At 39.5% G+C, this 19,675-nt stretch overlaps 3 protein-coding genes across 5 annotated transcripts; 1 reads left to right on the top strand and 2 right to left on the bottom strand.

Moving 5' to 3' along the window:
- Window positions 1–7,542: 7,542 nt before the first annotated feature.
- Window positions 7,543–9,878, bottom strand: LOC115742699 (21 kDa protein-like). Its single transcript, XM_048271783.1, has one exon. It carries the CDS (start codon window positions 8,211–8,213, stop codon window positions 7,587–7,589), a length of 627 nt encoding a protein of 208 aa, XP_048127740.1. The 5' UTR covers window positions 8,214–9,878; the 3' UTR covers window positions 7,543–7,586.
- Window positions 9,879–15,005: 5,127 nt separating this feature from the next.
- LOC115742710 (21 kDa protein-like) lies at window positions 15,006–15,933 on the top strand. Its single transcript, XM_030677151.2, has one exon. It carries the CDS (start codon window positions 15,077–15,079, stop codon window positions 15,683–15,685), a length of 609 nt encoding a protein of 202 aa, XP_030533011.1. The 5' UTR covers window positions 15,006–15,076; the 3' UTR covers window positions 15,686–15,933.
- Window positions 15,934–16,077: 144 nt separating this feature from the next.
- LOC115742711 lies at window positions 16,078–18,960 on the bottom strand. Of its 3 annotated transcripts, none has more exons than XM_048271353.1 (7): window positions 18,812–18,960; window positions 18,007–18,146; window positions 17,791–17,846; window positions 17,222–17,345; window positions 17,014–17,120; window positions 16,546–16,596; window positions 16,078–16,435 (listed from the first exon to the last, which is right to left on the bottom strand). In XM_048271353.1, the coding sequence occupies exons 2-7, from the start codon at window positions 18,086–18,088 to the stop codon at window positions 16,337–16,339; spliced, it is 519 nt and encodes a 172-aa protein (XP_048127310.1). In that variant the 5' UTR covers window positions 18,089–18,146; window positions 18,812–18,960; the 3' UTR covers window positions 16,078–16,336. The 3 variants fall into 3 exon arrangements, with proteins under 3 accessions (XP_048127310.1, XP_030533012.1, XP_030533013.1); XM_030677152.2 differs by having other exon boundaries at window positions 16,527–16,596; window positions 18,812–18,959; XM_030677153.2 differs by having other exon boundaries at window positions 16,527–16,596; window positions 18,007–18,139; window positions 18,812–18,952.
- Between the last annotated feature and the right edge of the window lie 715 nt (window positions 18,961–19,675).

The following is a 19,675-nucleotide window of genomic DNA, read 5'->3' as shown; positions in this document are numbered from 1 at the left end:
GACTTTTGAAGTTGGAATGTGAGAACGTGCATGGTACAGTGACCGACAGGCAAGTTCGTTTAAAAATCCAATGCACATGCTAAAGACAATTTTTAATTAGTCATGATTGATTTCGGTTGTATATTTTGTGTCTCAATACTGAGAAAGCCTTCTAATATATTTTGAGTTGACAAAACTATCCATTGTTTATAGATAGATCTTAATTAATGCAAGAAATGTTTATGTTTCAAGTAATATTCACAAGATTCTTCATGACTAAAAAGACCTAATGAACAAGTCTAGATAAATGGGAAATTCATATTGACTTAGAAGAATCAAGGTTTTATATCGACGGAATTCATTATTGACGTTGTTATCATAATTTGGAAATAACAATTGATCATATAAAAAAAAGTTAGATAACACGTCTATGTAAATATCGGCAAAGCTACTGGGTGTATATCAGCAAGGCAGATATTAGTAAGGTTTACACTTGAATATCAACAAGGCGTTGGATGTCATCGGAATACTACGAAGGCTGAATATTAGCAAAATACCCGTTCTACTTGGGACATTGTTCTTGATGAGATCTTTCAAATTATTTTGAGATATTTAATCTCATTGCTTTTCAGGTTGTGATTGGCATGAATTTCCTCTTCAGAAGATATTGATTGACATTCTATCTAAAAGATTATCTTTGCAATATATCATGCAAGATATCTTTATTGACTGGCAATCATCTGAAGATAAGATTCTTTCCATAGCCGAAGCACTCCTCTTATGGGCAAACAAATTGATTGAATCTCTGATTGTTTGAAATCAACGGTTACCTTAATCTTCTTATCAATTGTTCAACGGCTAGTTTGGAGATTAATCCTCATGAAGACTGTCCAATGAGAAGTTTTGGATTTTGAGGAGTATGAAAGAATACTAAGATGCCAAAGAAAGAGATAGATCAACATAGTTAAAATCCCAAAGTTCAATAGAGTTTCACTTATCCTAAGTTTTCTTTAGTGAGCTTATACTTTTATTTTTTGAGAAGTGTTGGCAAATTTATAGTTTATGCTTAGGTGTGAGATAGTGAGTCTTGTCAAGCTTGTGTATATGCATCAACTACTTCGAGAAGAAGCGTTTGAGCATTAGCAGCACTCGCTAGTGTTATTTCTCATCGATTTACTAGGGGAATCCAACCCATAGGCCATCAGCATAGGAGAAACGATGTAAGCTTAATCTTAGCCGAACCACTATAAAGTTCTGTGTGCAAAGTCTTCTATCTCTCTACTCTTATCTACTTATTACTTTATAGAAGTTTATACACTGCCAAATATTATCAGACAGTGATCGTACTTATACTCTCTTTTACTTAGTCTAGAGTATACTCAACTTGAGCTGTTTAATCCTGCAATTATTTCTGAAGTTTGTGTATTATCATCTATTCATCCCTTCTAGGTGATCTTGCTAGTCAATATAACTCAACAAGCATGAAATTTCAAGTTCAATTCTTACTCAACACAATCGTTACGGGTAAAGAAGTAACTCTTTGTAAATCCTCTACTCCGAACATAAATAAACTATTATTCAATAAATCAAGAACTAAACTTAACACAGTGCGAAAACTCATCAAAATTTGAACTGTGAAGTCAAGAAAATGAATGAATAAGTATCCACGGATCTCTGCATGGAACAGAAACCATGAAGTTGAAGCATGTCAGTGTTGATCTCAGTTTTCATGGCATGATACAGAATTATGCTGATCATAGCACATTCACGATGTGTCCTATTCTATTGCATCATTTTCTCCACTTCTTTATGCTGGGTCTGGCAGAGCTTTGGGCTTTCTTTGACCTCAATGCTTTTCATGAGTTGCAGCAAGATCATCCGCATGCTCAACACTTTTCTCTTCACTCTTTCGGCGCCTCCACAATCCTCACAAGAACTAGGTTCAACGAGGCTACAACAACTTGTAACGGGACCGTGTCGTCGTCCACTGCTCGAACTAAAGGGAAGTTCGCTTTTCTTTGCCAACTTTTTGCCAATAAAAGAACTAGGAACTCACAGTGACCCGGTGGAATCTTGGGAAGCTTCGAGTTCCAATTTTGAAGGGTCATGGCCTTTTAGTAGTTGGTGCAACCTTTGTAGCGTATTTTGAGTAGCTGAATAGCGATGAGTAGCGGCGCAGGTATGGGAGAGAATAGCAAGAATTCTCATCATAATGCCACTTATCCTTTCATCTGATCAAATGCCCTATGGAATTGAGGAAAAGTCGCACTAGATATCGAGATCTCAATTATTTCGCGACTATTCTGACCGAATGACTGACGGGGAATGGTCATTATGTGAATGCAAGTCATCTAGGATTGGTTGAGGTCCATAGATTTGGCCAGCTTTGAACATGTTGAAGTGGGCTATCTATCTATATCATCCCCTTTGCTTAATCTATCAGCAAAATAAGGGCATGTTTCAGCAGCTGACTTTTTTTTTTTTTTTTTTGGGGTCAAACTGTAGCTGGCTTAATCTTTCGCCAAGCCCTTGCCGATCGTAGCCAAGATCAAGGTATCTCCGACATGCTTGGTCGGGTTGCGCGATTCCAATGATGGCTAGATTTGGTCTGAATTGTGCTACGTGGGCCAGATTTGACCTAGAGTTATGCAACCCTGGCTAGGTGATGCATGGGGCCGCACGACACCAATCGTCAATTGCTGGGGTCACATGACCCTCGGACTAGCCTGGCTGGGATAGCTCGAACCAAGTCCACAAGAGTCTTTTCTTGCTAGGATAGTTAGAGAAAGGGAGAGGGGAAACATCCCTAAAAATTTAGGAACCTCTCCATCCCATATAATTGGATTATACATATAGATTCCTTCACCACACGACCTATTGAGTTTGTTTGATTCGAAGTTTCAAATATTAATTTATTCCTCCTCCAAAAACTTAAAATACTAGTTTATTCTTTATTTGTTTGCGGACGCAGCAAGTGTGCGCTTCTGATCGGATGTAATTAAGTATCCACGGCATGTTCCTGAGTGAGCAGGTTTTATAGATGATTATGGCCAATGAATGCCTCCCGATGTGCGAGGAAATTGGACTAGCATCATAATTCAGCTGCCTTGTGGCTGGCATTCCAGCAATGCAGGATCCTTGCCAACGTCATCATTGACGGTTGGTCAGGACCCTTAAATAATAGCCTTTGGTTTTAATCATGGATTACGATCCTAATCAGCCGAGAAATCAGGTTTGAGTTCTTGAACATTAAACTTCTTCATTTTTGTTAATAATTGAACAGGCACATGAGAGCTCCATTATTGTCAATTCATTGTAATAACATGCATGTATCACGTTGATAAGAACAAAAGATTGGGACATCTTCATTACTTGATGAACTCTGTCAATAACAATAGGCTTTTTTCCAGTAATAGTTGTCTAACATGTTTTTCAGAGTACTTTTTAATGAACTTGCTAACACATATATGAAATAATCAACTTATTTTTAAAGCTTGCAAATTAGTAATGTTTGTACAAGCTTCCCAATTTTGATTTGCATAACTTGCTAAAACTTCGAATAAACTAACTTTTTTAGAAATTACAAAACTAGAGTGATTTATTAATTATTGTCATATTGAACTACTAAGTAATTTTGAGAAGTACATAGACTTCATAGCAAAGTAAATCGAAGAATAGCACCAGAGCACTGCAAAACAAAGTCAAATCTAGAAAACAAGAAGGATCGACAGAGCACAGTAGGGTGAAGTACACACTCGTTCTACAAGTATGGATCTGTCAAGAAAAATAATATGCAACCAATCATTAGATCTCGTATATTTGTTAGTAATGAGCACACACCGAAAATTCATTCTCCAGTAATTATAGTGTTGCCAGTTGGTGGTGTGTAGCTAGATTTGGCTTCCTCTACATCATCGGTGTAGGGAGACAATTGAAGTAGGTTGAACAAACACAGATATAACCTTTGAAAGAACAAATCTTCGTGGTTGAACAAGATGCCCAAGCTCCTGTGTCACCATTGACAAAGAATATGTACATAGATAGACCACAAAGATATCGAATCCCCGAAAGCATATTTAAGAAAGCTCACAGATCTAAAACTCTCTCAAATCTAAAACTAGATAGGGAGAAGATAGCTCCCATATCTATATCGAGACATGAGAAAAAATAAGAAAAGAACATAAAAAAATACTAACATAATCGATAGGAGAGGGATGGGAGGGTGATACTAGTTCAAATCCACACCTGCGGTTGAAGGTTGAAGAAGACGACGGAGAGAAAGAGAGAGGGAGAAAAAAAGACTCTTAAGTGCTTTGATTTCCGTAGAATTGCCTTAACATGGGATGTGATAAGTCCTACATTACTCTCATTTGAGTTAACTAGCGATGTTTAAATACATACCTATATATGTATATTTAATTCACTAACATTTTTTTAATATATATATTTATATTTGTCTTGGTTAGCAACTCATTGCTATTTCCAACTCTTTTAGAGATTACCCCACCGAAGTTAGCATGATTCACCAATTCTTTCATCAAATTAGCACATAACATTGGGTTACCATTTGAGTTACTTACTGGTAATTTTTTGGTTTTTCTGTATTTTTTTTAATGTTTTTGTTACCATTTACAAACTATTACAAGTAATTACAGCATAATCTGGCAATGTAAACAAAATTTTGCACGAGCATCTTCATAAATCAATCATAGAGAGAGTAGTGGTTATCATCTATAAATAAAAGGTGAATCAAGCCGGCCGCTTGTGTAAAATTTCTTTTATGATGGTGGTGAAGCATTGACTATTTTTCGTTATTTTATTTGTATTCTGCATTATTTTTACCGGTTCTTTACCAACCATTTTGGATTGCGACATTGGTAAAAAAAGAAATAAATAAAAGTTAGTTTAAGATAATAGATATCGATAATTTGTAAATTGTCAATAAAAGTTAGTAATTTCATGAAAAAATGGGCAAGTTACTAATAAGTTACCAAAAATACCGGTGTTTTTCACCAATAATGTTTTGATACGTACCGACACTTTCAAAAATGTAACTGCAAGTACTTTTTTTTTTAAAGGAATGGAACAATAGAATCATCTCTCGGATACTTCTTAATGGCAGTGAGAGTCCGAGGGTCTCCGCGTGCTTTTGGCCTGGCTTTTGGGAAAGTCTTTAGGGAAATGCAAAGGCCTTTAGCCTAAAGGGGTTTCATGAAAAGTAAAGAATGTTTGATAAACTATGATTGAAAAGTGGAAATCAACTTTAGAGAAAGGTTGTTTGGTAATTTTTTTTTTTGGGTCGAAAAAAGGTTGTTTGGTAATTATATATATTTGGAAATTGACCGATTTAAGTTTTTTAATTTTTTCTGTGTTAAGAGAAGTGTAAAAGAAGCATATTAATCCTTACCCAAAAAAAAAAAAAAAAAAAAAGCATATTAACAAATTTATAAACAAAAAATCACATGAAAGTGGATATTTCTTAATTAAAAAGAGACCGATTTTATCATAATTAATATGGCCATCCAAAGGCACATGCAAATGAGGTTTGCAAATTGATCCTACCCTATGTAAAAGTGCATGCTCATAGTGAAAAAAGAGCCCAGAAGCTCAACTCACTTAAGTTAGCTAACTAACTTCACCTCAGGATAGCTAGTTTCATCACCTCGAAGTCAAAAGCCTTCTTCCTTCATCTTGCTCATTTTACAATGTGCCCTCCGACTTCCTCTGATCGCCCGGACATTTTCTCTCTCAACTTGTCCATGGCAACCTGCGCCTCACGGCAGTCAGTCGTACAAAATGCCCTCAAGTGGCTGCAACACATTACAAGCACTTCTGGTCATTACTTCAACTCTAAATGGTTTGGACAATCTGAAGTTCAAATCATGCTCCAAAATATTGGCTTTCATCTCGGACATGTCAAACATGTTCACTAGCATAACCAGGGTGAGTCAGAATCCAAAACCCAGATCACAGATGTGAGTATTACAAATATACAATCCTAAAGTTTTAGGCTTTTGACCACCGAACTGACTGCAACCTTAAAGTGGCAAGGACAACAACTGCATACAAAATCCATTCATCACAGCAAGCCCATCTTTTCCATGCTTATGCAGTTCAGCACAATAGAGATGGTCCTGCAAAGGATACCGAAAAAGTACTCGAAAGAATCGCTAATTGCTGCACAAATAATAAATTGTTGGGTATCAGATGAAGCAGCCAACACCAAATGTTATCAACCCCACAAGCCAAATAGAAGTTCACATTATTTTCAATGCCCAGATCGACACGTGGAATTACAGGGACTCTTCCTCCAGCTAAGTTTGACAAGTAAATTACAGTGCAATTAGCGGTCAGCCCAAATTTTTACAACCAACGATGTCATATTAAGTTGATATTATGAAACTACAAATAAACTCCCATATGAATGTGAAGTACCTGGGTAGGTTTCAGCTCCGACAAAGGGATGGACTCCAGATTCGAAATCCTTGCTATCAAAGAATCAAATTTCTCTTTCATCTACATCGATCGAAGCAAGCAAAACACACTCGTATTCATGATTGAAAGGCGAAAAGGAATCTTCGATAAGTTATCGAAATTACACTTAACTCAGAAGACACGGCATAGCGATTCACACCAATCGGGATATCGCAGCACCGGTCACCAGCTGAGGAGAGAGGCGAGTGAGCTGGGTTCGTGTGGAAGGAAGAGAGGTGAGCGAAGGGAGAGGCCAGCAGAAACGGATAGTTTTTTTATTTTAAAAAGCCGAGACGTTGTTCAGCGAGGAAGAAGAGAGGCAATCTAGCGAGTGAAGACAAAGGAACGGCGATCTACTGGGTTTTGTTTCAAGGGTTTTGAGCTAAAAGGGGCTAATTTTGGGTTTGCAAATTGTAAATGAGGCTAAGATGGGAATTTGAAAACTTTCATTAATTCATGTCTCAGCATTCTTTAAAAACCCACAAAGCCGAAACTAGTCCAAGGTTGCCTCGAGCTAAAGGTCCTCGAGTAAATGCAAATGTATTTGACAATTGTTTTGAGAGGCCCTTCTTTGGGATGATCACCGGCCTTGGATGGTACTAACAGTTGAGTCATACATGGGAAAGATTAGGCAACGGTTGGTTTTTTATTTTATTTTTAATAATGTACTCAAGGTAGCTTTTTTGTTAATAGTCGTCCCACTTTTTATATCGCTCCAGTTATTTTACATGTTTGATTCTTTTCGAGAACAGGTCTCCCTCTTCCTACAAGTTTTCAATAAGATTAATTACTCTGATTAAAATAGTCTTAGCTAGAAAGAAGACAATTCCATTCCACAGCCCACACACATTTTCTTTCTTTGATCCTGCGAGGATGTACGAGATCGAGAGACACGCGCATGTTACGTAGTGAGCAAATTAGAAAGAGGGTAGTAGTATAGTACCCAAGAAAAATCAATTCATTGGGCATCGTTTATCAGATAAATGTCGATTCTCGCTCGAATGATTACCAACAATTTCCTGCGAAATGGAAGAGACCAGTCCTTAGTTAATATGGACCATGTGATAGAAAAATAATTACAACAAGAGAGGTAGCAGCAAGAAACTTTATGTTGTGGAGACCGTCAATTAACATTAATAATTGAGGTGGTTGATGAGGGACAGCGCATTGCTCGTGATCCTGGCAACGTTCACGATGCTGCTCCGGATCTTGCTCTTCACGCCCGCACTCACCTTCCTCCCGGCGAACCCGTCGGTGCACGTGTCCTCGTCCGTGATCGCGGCGCTTACCCAAGTCTTTACGCTAGCCATCTGGAACCCCACCTTGTTCTTCTTTGCCGCCGAGGACGACGTTGACGACCCTCCGATCCGGGCCATCGCCTTGATGGACCGCTTGAGCTCGTCGATGGAGTCCTCAAGGTTCTCGATGCAGCCCTTGATGATGGTGGCCTCGGCCTTGGTGAGGCCGCGTTGGTTGGAGAGGACGGCGACGAGGGAGGAGGCATTGCGCGCGGCCTGGAGGGAGACGGAGAGGGCAGAGTTGCAGAGCTTCCAGGGGTTGGAGCGGACGACGGAGGCGTAGGAGGAGAGGCACTGGTTGCAGAGCTTAGGGTACGTGGTCGTGCTGCATGAGGTCTTAATGAAGTTGGAATAGCTCGAGGAGGAAGAAGAAGAAGCAGCAGCAGCTGCAGATGTGATTGCACTCACGTTGGTGACCAAGAGAAGAAAAATGGCAAGAAAATGGAGGTTGGTGGCTTCCATCTCTCTCTCTCTCTCTCTCTCTCTCTCTCTCTCCCTCTCTCTTCCTCTGCCCGTTGGACATGGAGATCAAGGTGGAGAAGGGGATGGTTCTTATATGAGTGCGTGTCAGGTTTATTTTGGTGGATTTGCGTCTGGCACGACGTGCAGTTTTGAAGTCGCAATGGGAGAACGTGCATGATACAGTGGCCGATAAGTAACCTCGTTTATAAATTCTGTGCACATGATAAGAAAGATCTGAAATTGGTCATGATTGACTTTAGTGGTAAAGCAATTCGTTGTGAATCCTCTGGTCTGACCATAAATGACCTGTCTTTTACTGAACTAAGAACTAAACTTAATCTATCTTATCTTTGACTAAATTAAGAACAAATCTAACCTACTGTGAGTTCAAAAGCTTTCAGCTACAAGGCGAAATGGGAACAAAAGCGCGAAAATGGGAGCGAGTGTCCACTGAACTCTGCGTGCAACAGAGATCATCTTGATAGAGTGAAACAAATGTCTAGTAATGCGTGAAATAGGAAGAAAATCGCTCCTTTTTTATAAAATAAAAAATTGCTTGTTTATTTAATTTACACTAAGCACTTAAGGGCAAATCAAGTCATTTACGATGATCAACAAATTCGATGATATTTCCATAGATCATATAATTCAATTTTAATGGAAATACAATGAAAATCGAATTGTACATCGAGTCGCTATCTTCATAAATTGAGAGAACCCACATATTTTAAAGAAAAGATTGCCCGAAAGAGTTAGATGTTTCGATAAATTTCATATGCGTAATTAGTGAAGTTCACAGTATCATTCGTAAAATCAATCATTTTATGCGCTCTTAACATAAGGTGACGAAAGGTTATACCGTTTGAAGGGAGAAACGTTTGGAATCGTGGGCAAGGCACCGCCACTTGCGCCACCCTTGACTGCTGCGCAGAGGCGGCGTTCCCGGTGAATTCACGACGCTTGAGTGGCCATCACATGCCTTAATAGCATCCACAGCCGGGATTTGAGGGGAAAGGTTCGTGATGGAGTCATCTTTTCTTAAGCTTAGAATATAATTTGTCTCCGGGCGATCCACGAGGTAGAATGGCAACTCCTCAACCTTCGAACCCCATGGCCCACAATTGTGTTCTAGCACTAGACATCAATTGGAGTTTATAACATTTCGATTGTCGAAATGACTCGTGAATCTATAGGTGTAAGGAAAATTTTATATTTTAAGGTAACTTTTAGGATAAAAGAGGCTCGATATTATCCAACGACATCATCTCCTTGTTTTATAGCTTATTATAGGTGATTTATTTTTTGGACGGTATAGGGAGCGGGGGCCACTATTTATTGTCAAAATCATCACAAAAGAAAAGAACTTGATATATTTTGCAAATCTAGGCAAATTGAATTTTAACATGTTGCAATAGGCCGTCGACCGTAACATTAGTATTGTCATAATCGTTGTGGTTGTCATTGCTGTTGTCGATGTATACAATGTATGTCCAAAAGGGATAGCGAAATGATTGTGTGGCGTGCGCATGTCCTCGGTGCAAGTTCGTCGTGACAAACGGATGGTCGATCGGCTTAATTTGATTGAGCCACGTGAGAGGGTTACCGCTCGATGCCTTAACCCTTTTTTTTTTCTTTGTCAAGAACAATGAATTTCATTAATTAAGTAATAGTGGATGGATGAGCATCGCTTAGTGGATGAGCATCGCCTTTTCTCTTCCTCCCTAAGCTTCTCTCATCTCCCTCTCATTTTTATATAGCCGTCTTTTCGAATCTTCATGGAGGGGTGTTATGCCCAAAATGGAAATAGGCTAGGGTTATGAACTTCTCTATTTTCTTTTTAGGTTAATACTATGAAAAATTTCAAACTGGTATATCTGTAACAAATTTACCTCAAACTATTATTTTTTTTACCACGACAAACCCTAAATCGGTATAATTGTGATAAATTTATCCCAAACTATTTTTTAGACCACAAAAAACTCTAAACCGATACACTTGTGATAAATTTATCATAACTAACTTTTTTTACCACAAAAAAATTCAAACTATTATACTCGTGACAAATTTACCCTTGGTTAAATTAGATTAATATCACGAAAAATTCTAAACCGATACATCTATGACAACACAAAGGGTAAAAATCTCAAGATGGTATACCTGTCAATTGTCATGTGTCATACAACTTAGCACTTTAACGGTTAGATTTAATGAAAACTAACGGAGGGTAAATTTGTCACGTATATACTAATTTGGGGTAAATTTATCACAAGTGTACCGATTTAGAATTTTTTGTAGTTAAAAAAATAGTATGGAGTAAATTTGTCATAAGTGTATCGGTTTGAGGTTTTCCATCGTATTAACCCTTTCTTTTTCTTGCTTTCCTCCCATTTTGATAAGTTTTTTCTCCTTTTCTTTTTTTTTTTGGTAAAGGAGGAGTTTTTCTCCTTTGATCTAGTTTAGATCTAAAAACTTCTCTTTCCTATTTTTGAGAAGGTTTTTACCTAAGATCTACTCAAGATTGGGGGATTTTTGCATATATCCGCCTGGTGGTATCGAAGGAGGTTGGAGGAGTTTGCTTTCATAGGTGTCGGATCTGTGCTTGTTCAACATCGTTAATTTGTTTTCCAATTGTGTTGGGGACATCGAGTCTAGGCGTGCACCGCCAAAAGGCAAAATCATAGCAATAGTTGGAGATCTCAATGTGTTCACATTACTAAAAACGAATTCGGTGATCGGACGCCAATTTCAATTGGAAGAACTCACGGATCTGCTTTCCGAGCGTGTAACCCCTGAACTTGTTATGATGATTTATCTTGTTATATGGAGCTTGTTTTGTTATGAAGTTGTCTAAAATTTGACTTAGTTTGCAGTTGGACTGTGTTGTTTCTTTCTTGTATTGCTATGAAATTGAATGAAATGTTACTTTGATGAACAGACAAGTAATACTAGATGAGTCACCTGGACATGATAAGAGCCTAAACAGCTTTATGATAGACTCGCACTCTCCAATTAGATCTTTGGCTTTTCTGAGGTGGGTCGATGTCCTCGGTTAAACATCTCGGTCGAGTCATCTGACTCTAGATTGATTTTAAGGTTGCCTCTACTTTCAGAAATTAGAATATTAAAGCATGCGATCAATTTGGTTAAGCATATGACCAGAACAGAACCATGTCAATAATCTTTCCGGCTCCTTGGGTGATTTGGGCAATAGCTGCCATAAAGAGTCCTTTACGCGAATCCGGGGTCCATACGGTTTTTGTAAAGTAGAACCCCTTGTGAGAGGTACGTAGATCTTTTCTCTTGGTCTCTCCAGCATGTTCATGGGAATGATGGTCCCGTGAGCGCTACGGAGAAATCGTACAAAAAAGTCTTAAATCTATTATATGGATGTCAATTCAATCCTAAATCTTTTAATTTGATCAATGTAGTCCTAGATCTTTTGATAATATGCCAATTGAGTCTTTCGGGCCAATTTTGACGGGAAGTGGCTGACCTATACACCGTCCGTCTGGAATGAGTAGGACGGCCCTCTTTGACGTGGACTTTTGGTAATTTGTTTAAAAAGTTGATTTTTTTTTCTTTTCCTTTTTTAATTGTGGCCAGCAAAGGTCGCCGACTCAGCCATGAGCAACGGCCTTTGCAGCCAGGGAAGGTTTCCAGCCACAATTAAAAAAGAAAATAAAAGAGATTACAAAAATTCAGAAAAAAATAAAATTTTTTAAACAAATTGTAACAATTGTCTACGTCGGCGTCTGCTATGTCGCATGGGATGGCCGGTGTTCACGTCTGCGATTTCAGGCCAAAATTGGTCAGAGCGAATCAATTTGCAGATCATCAAAATGTTTGGCATCAAATTGGTCATATTAAAAGGTTTAAGATTGAATCGACATCCGTATGATATGTTTATGATTTTTTTTGGTAATTTTACCAAGCGTTGCGTCTTTGATTTGGTTGTCCCGACTTCTTGGATTACTCCTTCGGATTTCTTTTCTCATGACAACAAAGTCGCTGAAATATATCTTTCAATATGTTTCCCTCAATCATTCAATTCATTGTCGTGCTCATTTATGCGTCTAGCCACCGGTCATGGCCTCCCTCATATACGCCTATGGAACCCAATTGATCATGGGGATTAATCATCACATAGCGGGATCACTTTTCTAATCATCATAGAAGATACCATGAGCAAAGCAAATGGACGGTTGGGCCACTCTTCTGGTGTAGGAAGATTGTCCGAATTTGATGTTTTCGTTTCGTGACCATCGCCGTGTCAGCATCCTTAACAACCGATGGGCCAAACGCAGATTTGTCCGCTTCGGCTCGTATGTCTTAACAAAGAAGCCTTGGCCCTCATTTATTTCGTGAAAGTTAAAAAGACATGAAAAACATGTCTTAAAAACGATAGTTCGTATCACTAAAAATATTAGTAAAAAGATTTTCATTATTCATAATAATTTATCTCTAAACATTTTCGCGAGCAATGCAAATATTTTTTTCATTTATTTATTTTTGTAAGAAATAAAAACAATGAATTTTAGGAAAATGTATTTCAATAACGTTTGATTTTTCGCTAAACAAACGGAGCCTCAGTATCAATACAGTTTTGTTCAGTATGATCTCGTGCATGTTCAACGCATGCATAGAATCATATGCAATGGTCGGTCTAAACGATAATCCCAAGATCATACAACACAAAAACGCGACGGTGATCGGTTTGTGAATATGTCATTGTCCGATGATGAGAACAAGGAATATCTAAAATTTTCACACTAAATAGAATGTATTGAACTCATAATCTTTAGAACGCCAACCACAATATCACACTCAAATTGTTTTCCGACTCATCACTCATCCGCAGAACTCGTACTTATGTTCCCCAATGCAAGTGGAGAAGAACCAATTTAGGAAAGGACTTGCTCATGCTATACACTCTCCAAAAGAACTTGAACTCGAACTCAAAGCTCCTCCAAAGACTTGTCATGGTAAGGAAGAAGGGGGAACAAGCACACTTGGAGAGCGCAGTACAACGGAGAGTTGTATGTTGCGTTAGGGAAGGATAAATCCTCCTCGTACAATTAAACGACACATCAAGCCTTGGGAAGGTATAGTAACCTAGGACAGACATGTATGGCTTGCTTATAGATGGGAGAATTACCAAAAAAGTCTTAAATGTAATAAACTTTTGCCAGTTCGATCGTAAACCTTCCAATCGTATTAATTGAGTCTTAAACATTTTCACGTTTTGTCAAATGAGTCCATTTGGTTAATTTCAATCGGAAACTGCTGACGATGATGGAGGCCGTCCGACGTGACATTACCGGTGCTGATGTGCACGTTTCTTAAACAAAAAAAAATCCTAAAGCTATTGATATCTTTCAAGATGCTCAATCATTCAATTCATTGTCGTGCTTATTTCCGCGTCTAGCCACCGGTCATGGCCTCCCTCACATACGCCTGTGGAATCTAATTGATCGTGCGGATTAATCGAGGTCACAGATAGAGCGGGATCACTTATCAAATCATCATCGAAGATGCCATGAGAAAATCAAATGACGGGTCAAACATAGGATTTGTCCGCTTCGGCTTGCAACAGAGAAGCCACGGTTTAAATACATTTTTGTTCCGTATGATCTCGTGCATGCTCAACACATGCAATTCAAACAGCATGAAGATGGCTACGTGATCAGCTTGTTAATATGTTATTGTCCATAGGAATATCTAAACAATTCCGCCCTAAAAAACAACGTATCGAACTAATAATCGTTAAAAACATCAACCGCAACATCGCACTTAAATTATTTTTCCCGACTAATCCACCATCCCCACAAAACTCGAACTTATGTTCCCCAATGCACGCGGGGACGAACCGACTTAAAGGAGAGGACTTGCTCATGCTATCCAATCTCCGAAAGAACTCGAACTCGAGGCTGCTCCTCGTGCGATTGAACGACTCATTAGCCCTTTGGAAGGTATATTAACCTAGGACAGACAATGCATGGCTTGCTGACGGACCCATACGCTTGGAACTTTCTGTTTCGTTTCCTTAATTTTAAAGTTGTCCTGGGGCCAGCATGAAGCAGTGGAATCCGTCAGCAAATTCAATAATTTTGTAAGCCACAATTCTTTTGTAGAGGATCATGGATCTCAAGAAAGCCCAAAGTTCTTATTTCTTCCGGAAATTTGGGGCGGAGACCAGTGAAGTTACGTGACGTATCTTCACGCCACGAGACGAGACCCCACAGCGATGGGAGTTGGAAAACAAAAACAAAGCCGTCCACGTACTGAAATGAGCTTACAGACACCAAGCCTCCAGCTGCCTTCCCCTCTCTTCGTTAAGTGTGACATGACGATGACTAATAACTTCAGAGCTCCCCCCACAAAAAAAATCTGAGCTGTGTAGATCATTCCAGGGATGAGCATTGGTTCAGACCATCCATACATCCGCAGCAATAGTTCGATACCGTCAATTTGACAACTTGTGGACCGAGTTTTACTTCTTTAACTTGGCGAAATAATCGCTCGCTGGAAGCTTCGGCATTTAACTTCGATCTGGGGTGGCTGAGGAGCAAGTTCAAACCCTATCGCTGAAAAAACCAATTTTCATCCGAAAAGGAACGAATGATAGTTTTAAAAAAAAAAGGGTCTTGGACAAGGACAGGAAATTATAAAAAAAAAAACGCGAATTTTATTTCGTTCGAATTTCTTTTGTTCGTTAGAAAAAATTTCATCCGAAGGCAGGTTGAATAGGAAACTGTCTTTATTGATCCGTTCTAATCCTCTATAAGTTTGGAACTCTCTCCCAACATTTAGTTATCCCACGCCCATCGTACCTAGAGAACCCAATATAGTCATAGGGGACCATAATGGGAGAAGCCTCGAAAGATATGAATTTCGCCACAATCCTGCTCTTTCTCGTAGCCATCGCTACCTGCACATCCCCAAGCTCTGCCCTCAGAGACCTCGCCTCTGGAACCAGCACCGAGTTCATCAGAACATCATGCAACAAAACGACCTACCCTCTTCTCTGCTTCCGCTCCCTCTCGAGCTTTGCCGCCGCCATCCAGACAAGTCCTAAGCTCCTGGCCTCCACCGCCCTGGACGTGACCCTGGAGAATGCGTGCTCGGCGTCGGCCATGATGGCGAACCTGTCCAGAAGCCAAGGCTTGAAGCCTAGAGAGGCAGCGGCCATGCAGGACTGCGTGGAGTTGCTGAGCGACACAGTCGACGAGCTCAGGAGGTCCATCGCTGAGATGAAGGATCCGAAAGGACACGACTTCGAGATGATGATCAGTGACGTGCAAACTTGGGTGAGCGCCGCCTTGACGAACGAGGACACTTGCTCCGACGGGTTTGCAGGGAAGGAGATGAACGGGAAAGTGAAGACCGCCGTGAGAGCTCGGATCGTGACTCTTTCCCACCTCACTAGTAATGCTCTGGCCTTGATCAATGCATACGCCTCTCTTCATGGATAGCTACGTTGAATTGTATATTGTATTGCTCCTACTATTGATGTGTGGCTAAAGAATTCATTTTGTATCTGTCGTACTGTGGCACTATGTAGATAGCCGATACGAGGGTGATTAGATTGAGATGCTTCTTAAGTAGAAGTACTGAACTTAAAGTTCTTTTTAAGCTTCTTCATTGTTACATGAAATTTGTTTCCTCCACGTAAGCTATCATGCTTAAGTGGCACAATGAAATTTCTTTCTCCTTCTATCTATCTTGCTCGTCTTTGAAGAAGAAACTCGAGAGAAATTCCTTCGAAATGGACCGGCCACAACTCTCAAGCTCTTCTGTCAACTGAATGTAATTGAAAATGCAACAAGACATCAGCAAACGAGCCTGTGATGGCCAAAATCGCTTCAAACAAAAACTGTTGTCTTTTATGGACAACCAAGGGTCCTTAAAATTGATACCGAGAGTCAAACACTAATCCGTAACTTTCAAATGAAAGGGCATCCCCAAGCCAATTCTACAGCCTACTCAGAAAAGGAAAGTGCTGGCTTCTCATCAGTTGCAGCGCCTATCGAACCACGAGTTTGGAGCTCATGCTATTTGGCATATATGTCACAAGTGCGCAAGGGAATCCTAACTGGCTAGTTGAACTGAAAATGGTTAGCAAATCAAAACCAAACGACAGCCTCAGGAAGTTCTCTTGGGTGGGGACATGTTGCTAATGAGTGATACCGCCGTTTTGACAGCAAACATCTGCACCAACAATCCTGTGAAAATTGATTGGAACATCATAGTGAGTATAGCCTGGTATATGAAACGACTTGATACAGATGAAGAGCCAAGGGATCTGGAGCTCACCAAAAACAACACGTCCCACCTCAAGAATTTTGAACTTCTTCGCTTCCACGAGATGAACATTAAGGATGTCCTACATGGGGATAGATAGAGCCGTGAGAAAAAAGAACCCTGGCATCCATTAATTGTATCTACAGAACATATAACTGTGAAATCAGAAGCATATAGTTTTATCTTGACCTACTCTAATTCTTTCCAGCTCCATCTTTATCTTTGCCCATCAAAAAAGGTAAAATTGATCAGAGAGTTCATCATGGAATTTGTTTAAACAAAGTTTTCTTCTAGTCCATCTCCCAAAATATGAACCATGCGAACACGAACTGCGGAGAGTTTACAGGATAGCCTCTCTTTTTTTTTTTTTTCACTATCTCTTTCTCTCTTAGATGATTATTCATAAGAGCTTATGACTGACAATTTCTTCTCTATGGAAAGCAACAGGAAGCAATTTGTTGATAATTAATCAGAACTATGACAGGACAGAATTCGTTATCTCCAATCTTAAGTCAACCTTAAAAAGACAAGCGATTGATAGAAGTATTGCTGCAGCTGCTGCAAATATGTAAAATCGCAAGACATTTACTCGACTTCGTCTTTGACCTTGTCAACACCAAGCAAAAAAAAAAAAATGAAAAATTATATGTCAGCATTTGAAGGTAATGCACACTGCAACTCCAGAAGAAGTTGAAAACTTCAAGTACCTAATTCACCAACAATAAGTGACAGAAAGGCCGTTGCAAGAGATGATATAGCAAGTGGACTTGGGACATTCCCTTTTGAAATTGATAGAACTAGATGCACTGCTCCCATTAGTTGAATAACAGCCTGCAATAAAGAAAGTAAGCTGTTAGCCACATTCTGAAAAACAGGTAAATATTCAAAAGATACTTCCATAAGATGGAGATAATGTTACCAGGAGTAATGGCAATAATCCAATGAACAACAACAATTTGATCCACCATGAGAACATCCCACAAAATTCCAGTTAAAGAGCACTATATCATTACATGGCGTATATCCTATCAGCTGGCAACTACAGTTGCAGCCACGCTTTAACTATCCTCTGGAGTGTAAGACAATATACATAGACCGGTCTAATTGTCACTCTTCAGCAATAAACGAGAATAAGGACATAGATGAAGTCTTAACACAGTACAATCTGAACTCTGTCTATCGAAAAGAAGGGAAAAAAGGAAAACACTTTGCAAAAGGGAAGCACGATAAGTGAACAAACAAAAACACAGCTAAAGGATATATGAGGGCATATTACCTGAATTGAGATCAACGCTCGTAAGCGAGACCTGCCTTGGGCTACTTTCTGATACCCTGAACAAAAAGCACAAACATGTATATGATAAATTTCTGTTGACATAAACAGGAGGAATGCAAAAGCAGATAAACATACATTAACCAAATGATAAGCAGGAGACCAATAATGAAGAGAGAACAAGGTCAAATACCCTTGCTTGGATTAACGGAAGCTTACGGGAGTCAACAACCATGCGGTAGGAGAAATCCGAGCCATCCGTTCCACTTGGCCGACCTGTTGAAGACCTCCTCTGCTGCATTTTGATCTTTCCCTCCCTATTGACCCTTGAAGATGTTGCTAGGACTCTTTGCTGCAAGCTACAACGAGTTTCAAATGGCAAAAATATCTCCGTGAAGTTCGAGTTTTGCATTTCAACATCCATCTGGGATAATCCCGGTACGCTAAAAGGGCCCTTTTTAAATAAAAACCGGATGCAGTAACTAGAGATTGAGGACACCTGAAAATTAAGCAGATAGTCTCTATAGGATCAAGTTCATAATAGAGAAATCAGGACAACAGTTGACTTAAATACAGGAGACTCCGTACAACACATTTTGCTCTAAGCTTGAAGTTAAAGTCCAACCATCACTGAAGCTAAAATCCTTGATGGCTTCTACCTAAAGGGCGGATTCTAAACCAGACCCGTTTTACAGTACCAAATCTGGAAATGCTGGAAAAAAGGAAAGAAAAACATGGCCAAACGGGGAAATGCAGAAAATAAGGATGCAGCAGAAAGTGGAAATTGCCCTAATACCCAGAATAGGCAATACAAGAATGAAGCAATGAAGAAGAAGATATGCCTGCGATTCGACAATCGGGAATTGGGAAATGAAATATAGACTGAGATTTTGGGGGGGACATAAAACAGATCTGCATAAGATGAGAAAATTAGCAGATCAACCACCAATATTCACAAGAACCGCGAGACCATCAACACATCAGAAAAAGGAGACATCTGCAGTTGAAGGTACAAGAGGCCTACCGACAATAACTGTCGTGCGCACAATCTCGACGACACTATCAAACAACGCGAGGCGCATGGGCAGAGACAGACAGACTCTAGAAAGAGGGAGAGAGAGAGAGAGAGGGTTTAGGAAATTGCTCTGTTCTTTTCCGTTCTTTAACTGAAAAAAAAAAAAAAGGATAGCTGGTTGTTTTCAATAATTTTTTCTTTTCTAGATGCTTGCCTTTTAGGCTCCATTTTTTTTTTCCAGCAGATCCGCCATTCCTAAAAAATATTTGTCACGGACTCATTTTCCAAGAAAACGATAATATTTTTCAGTGTTTGGTTGAAATTTGAAATTGAAGATTATTTTTTCATCTTTTGAAAAGAAAAAGCTACTTTATTTTCCTTAAAAGGACATGTGCTATTTCAACGCTAGCAACTTGGACATAAAAAGCTAAAGAACCGAGCAAGAGCATTGGTGTCTTGAGCTTGACCTCTGTGGACCCAACATGGCCTCGATTGATCCAGGCCCGGGCGCTAGGGGCCAAGCAAGCGCCCGGGGGTCCTGGGTCCACAGAAGTAATTAAAAAATGATCATCGACTGTCATTGTTCTACGTATTAATTTTTTTCTTCAAGAATAAAAATTCAAGTCCAATCTTGGAGATCTTTCTTTGTGGAGCGACGAGCCATCTCTAGTAAAACCTCGAGAAAAGCCCGAAGTTGCGTGAGAAAAATAGGAAAAATGATTACCTTTTCTCAGAAAAGGAAAGTCATTTCCTCCTATTTTAGTAGGCATTCCGTTGGCCGAATACGTTAGGGGAAATGGTTGACGAGTTAACTACGCAAATGCCTGTTTTATTTCCCTGCATTTCAATGTCTTATAGATTTTTTACCATAAA

The sequence above is a fragment of the Rhodamnia argentea genome, chromosome 10 (genome assembly GCF_020921035.1).
Source record: "Rhodamnia argentea isolate NSW1041297 chromosome 10, ASM2092103v1, whole genome shotgun sequence".
Taxonomy (NCBI): Eukaryota; Viridiplantae; Streptophyta; class Magnoliopsida; order Myrtales; family Myrtaceae; genus Rhodamnia; species Rhodamnia argentea.
This window is presented reverse-complemented; position numbering and strand designations above follow the sequence as displayed.